We start from the raw sequence: 4,327 nt of genomic DNA, 5'->3' as shown, positions 1-4,327 counted from the left end.
TGACTTCTTAAGCCTCTAGAGTGCACAATTCTTATCCGATTGAAATGAAATTTTGAACGACGTGTTTCGCTATGACTTCCAACAACTGTGCCAAGTATGGTTCAAATCGGTCCATAACGTGATATAGCTGTCATATAAACCGATCTTGGATCTTGAATTCTTGAGCCTCTAGAGGAAGCAATTCTTATCCGATTTAGCTGAAATTTTGCACGACGAATAAAATATTCTTACTCTTAACAACTGTATCAAATAAGGTTCAAATTGGTTCATAACCTAATATAGCTGTCATATAAACCGATCTGGGATCTTGACCGCTTGAACCTCTAGAGGTCGCAATTATTATCCGATTTGCCTGAAATTTTGTACGACGGATTCTCTCATGACCATCAACATACGTGTTTATTATGGTCTGAATCGGTCTATAGCCCGATACAGCTCTCATATAAATCGATCTCTCTATTTTACTTCTTGAGCCCCCAAAGGGCGTAATTCTTATTCGAATTGGCTGACATTTTACACAGGTCTCCAACATATAATTTAAATGTGGTCCGAAGCGGACCATATCTTGATATCGCTCTAATAGCAAAGCAAATCTTTTCATATATCCTTTTTTGCCTAAGAAGAGATGTCGGAAAAAGAACTCGACAAATGCGATCCATGGTGGGGGGGTATATAAGATTCGGCCGGCCGAACTTAGCACGCTTTTACTTGGTATATGAAATTCATACTCTACTCCTGAATACAGTTCATTTGAGTACCATATTGTCCCGATCGGTCCAATTTTATTTTTGGATAGTGCTTTTGGTGTAAGGGGGAGGGTCCGACCCCCTTCCGATATCAAGAAATTATATAGCCTATGTTTCCTTCCAGACCAACCTACACAATCTGTGAAAATTTCACGATAACCGATTATCAGAGGTTTTTGAGTCTATACGGATTCAATTTTATATATAAGATTTTTAAATATTTAAGAAAGCATACTCCAAAGTTTTAATGTGACATATTCGAATTTTAAATCTCAATAAAGTAATGTCCTCGGGAATTACAGTGAAATTCATAGCTCTCCATGGTCTTTACTATATTTTTGCGAAGGATTTGGCAATCTGAAAGTAATCCAATGAGATATATGACATAAAATAAGGCATACCAAAGCAAGGAGCTTCAAGGATCAGCCCCGTCTGTCTGGCTTGATGTCCTTTTGGTACTCACCCACTTTGTTATTACAAATATCGATTGTCCTTCGCATGGATGGAAACTTTTCAGCATTGAGAAGAGTTTGCAGAAACATCTGATTGAACATTTTATGTGAATACCAATCGTAAAATTTCAGCTTCATCTCTTGACTATGATGAAGTAGATCAAGCCAAAATGGCAGAGCATTTTGTAAAAGCTTTAGGGGCATCTCAAGCAACTTTAAATTTCTGGTCAATGAAATTTGATAGAGTTTCATATGCCAATCGGGGCCCGCAGTTAGTACAGGACACAATGAAGTGATGATGTTTGTGGGCATTTCAAGTTTCAGCTGCTGCAACGAAGAGGATTTGAGCAATGTGAAGAGATAAGGCCAACTCATGCCTTCGTAAAGGGATATTTGTAGAGATTGCAGGCAGATGAGTTGTTCAAATTCTCTGGCAGGCAAATAGGCTTGTTCCAGTAGCAGTTCCTGAAGACGGGGGAATATTTTAGAAAAACCATACCTCATCTCTTGGGGATGGGTGTAACAACATTCACTGGAGTTTAACCATTTCAGGGTGGTTACCTGGGGAAACAGTGACTTGGCACAACTGAAAATATCCACCATGTCCTTGATGAGAGAGGTTTCAATGGTCAGAGATTGTAGGGACTCAGAGTGATAGAAGCATTGCCCATCATCACCATCGTAATGACCATTTAGGGAGACTAGTTCCTCCAGCGGGTAGTCCTGGAGGATTTGTTGAAGATTTTGCCAGGTTATGCCCCAACACCATACCAGACACAGATGTTCCAATGACACTGGCAAGCTGAAGTCTTGCAGTTGGAATTTGCATTGCTTGAAGCATAGCTTTCTGAGACGGGGGCAAGCATCACTAATGAGAGTGGCCACTGAGTCATTGATTAGCACACAATTGGCCAAGTCTATGAAAATTGACAAGCTCTGCAAATTTCTAAAGTGGGGCAATTGCAATTTTACAAACAACAGCCAAGAGGCACGATTCGAAAATCTTCCTATGTCAAGGCTTTCCAGGGTCTTATAGAAATTCAACGCCGCTGCTTGCGAATAGTTTTCCAATGCCACCAGATCACGTATCCTCTCAGAGCCCTCATAGAATATGGAGGAATTAATTGATAGCTTCGTTAGCCTTAGATTGCGCACAATATCCCACAAAGTCTCATATTTCATTTTGACTTTATGACGATTGTAGACATTCAACTCTTCCAGGCAGGACATAAGTACCAAAGTGTCCACTGTGAGATCTTGACCCAATATCAATTCAGAATTGCAATTTTCAGCCAGGCAACGATCAAAAGTTAAAGTCTTCAAACCTTTACAGTTCTTGGCCAATTCCTCGATCGTCTTTTCAGCAATTTTACAATATTGCATTTCCAAATACGTAAGATGTTCCAATTGTTCCAGCAACTCCCTCAATTTCCTATGGTTACAGTTCTTCAGTGTCAGCTTTTGTACATTACGCCGATTCAGTTTGAAAAATTGCAGGAAATCTTTTAGTCCCAAGCAATAGTCTTGAGTTTGATTTAAGGTCACCATGTAAGTGTCATCTCTTTCGGACACCACCAAATCCTTACAGCTGGAGCGCCATATAAATTGGACAATGGTTTCTCGGAACTCCTTGCAAACACGTGCCGCCTTCAATTGTTCTTTAAAATTCAAGCAGTGAGAGATATTTTCCAAAACTAGACTATTGTTGAGAATTTGCTTTGCGGACAATTGCGATGGCTCCATACTCGTAGCCATTGCACTACATATGGATGTGGAGGTTGCTATTACTACTGGCTAAGCTACCCATGCAGAGACACTCTAATGGTCATTCTTGATAAATAGCAAACCGCAGAAGAACGCAAAGATATTTCAAACAAAACCACACGACAGAATCATTCTTACCAAGTTGACTTCAAAATAAAACGAATGAATATAAATTACAACAACATTGTTTGTAATCGCCACATAATGCTCTTTTTATATCCACTTTGGCGGGTGCGCCGTCAATAGCATCTCTCACCATGTTCTTGGTAGTCTTGAGAAATTTGTATTTGATAATTAGTCGAACCTGGCCCGCTTCGCTGCGCCTTCTTTAACTCTCTAATATGTTTTTAGGGTGGGGACACTTCGCACTTCAAGTGGCGATCGATTTCGTGCCACTGTAGCCTATGTCCGCCCTTGACGCTCGACGTTTCTGTGTTCGAATCCTGGCGAGAACATTAATGCTGGCGACATTTAAGAGGTACCATGCCATGACTCGGCACTGCGGCACGCCGTTCGGACTCGGCTAAAAAAAAATGGTCCCTTATCATGGATAAACCCAACTTGAATCGGAAAACACTCATTGATGTGTGAGAAGTTGCCGCTGCTCGGTTCCTGGATAAACCCAACTTGAATCGGAAGTTTGCCCCTGCTCAGTTCCTGGGCAAATTTTTACTCTACTCCCAAATGCTTTTCTTTTGAGCCCTATATTACCGTATTGGTAAATATTTTCGGGCTAGGGGGTGTTTCGGGAGTGGTCACTTGGCGATTAAAGTAAATATAAGATTCGAGCTCTACTTTCAAAAACATTTCATATGAGTCCCATAATGGCATAAATCCAGAGTCTTTGTCCCGAAAATGAATATCAATTTCCCGAAAATCAATCAATTGCCACCCCAAACAGCTTTTGTATAACAGGGAGGTATTTTGGGGTGGGGTCACTCCCCAAACACATGGCTCTATATTATCGTGATCGGTCTATATATCAATTTGGTGGGCTTTGAGCGGCCCCCGCAGCAAAAAACCATGTTTGTTTTTGGTGACTGTGAGAGTGCAAAAAAATTTCAAACGAATCACATTACCAATCTCCGAGATTTGGTATTTTTTGAATATTAGGGTAATGAGAAGTGCTTTTTAGGGGAGACATTTCGTCTCAAATATGGATATGAAATTCATGCTCCTCTCTCAAATACCTTTAATTTGAGCCCCATATTGCATATGATCGGTATGTATGAACCGTTTGGAGGGTGTTTTGGGGCCGGGGCGGCCACCGGCACTTTCCCCATGAAAATAGGTATCGAATTCGTTGTTTACTCCCAAATACTGTTGATTAAGTTTAGGGTGTTATTTATTGCGTACCCTTGGCTC

At 40.7% G+C, this 4,327-nt stretch overlaps 1 protein-coding gene across 1 annotated transcript; it reads right to left on the bottom strand.

Annotated features, from left to right (window-relative positions):
• Positions 1 to 966: 966 nt before the first annotated feature.
• On the bottom strand, positions 967 to 2,993 carry LOC106093231 (uncharacterized). The gene is made up of 2 exons (XM_013260255.2): positions 1,210 to 2,993; positions 967 to 1,103 (listed from the first exon to the last, which is right to left on the bottom strand). The coding sequence occupies exons 1-2, from the start codon at positions 2,951 to 2,953 to the stop codon at positions 1,012 to 1,014; spliced, it is 1,836 nt and encodes a 611-aa protein (XP_013115709.2). The 5' UTR covers positions 2,954 to 2,993; the 3' UTR covers positions 967 to 1,011.
• Between the last annotated feature and the right edge of the window lie 1,334 nt (positions 2,994 to 4,327).

Source organism: Stomoxys calcitrans, chromosome 1 (assembly GCF_963082655.1).
Source record: "Stomoxys calcitrans chromosome 1, idStoCalc2.1, whole genome shotgun sequence".
In the NCBI taxonomy this organism is placed as follows: domain Eukaryota; kingdom Metazoa; phylum Arthropoda; class Insecta; order Diptera; family Muscidae; genus Stomoxys; species Stomoxys calcitrans.
Note: the sequence above shows the minus strand (reverse complement) of the source record. Positions and strands in the feature narration are given on the sequence as shown.

Excerpts from the sequence above, each read along its gene's own strand:
- LOC106093231 (XM_013260255.2), bottom strand. The coding sequence starts at position 2,953 with ATGGCTACGAGTATGGAGCCATCGCAATTGTCCGCAAAGCAAATTCTC. Across the intron at positions 1,104-1,209 it reads TATTTGTAATAACAAAGTGG|ATTGCCAAATCCTTCGCAAA; the intron begins GTGAGTACCAAA and ends GATTACTTTCAG.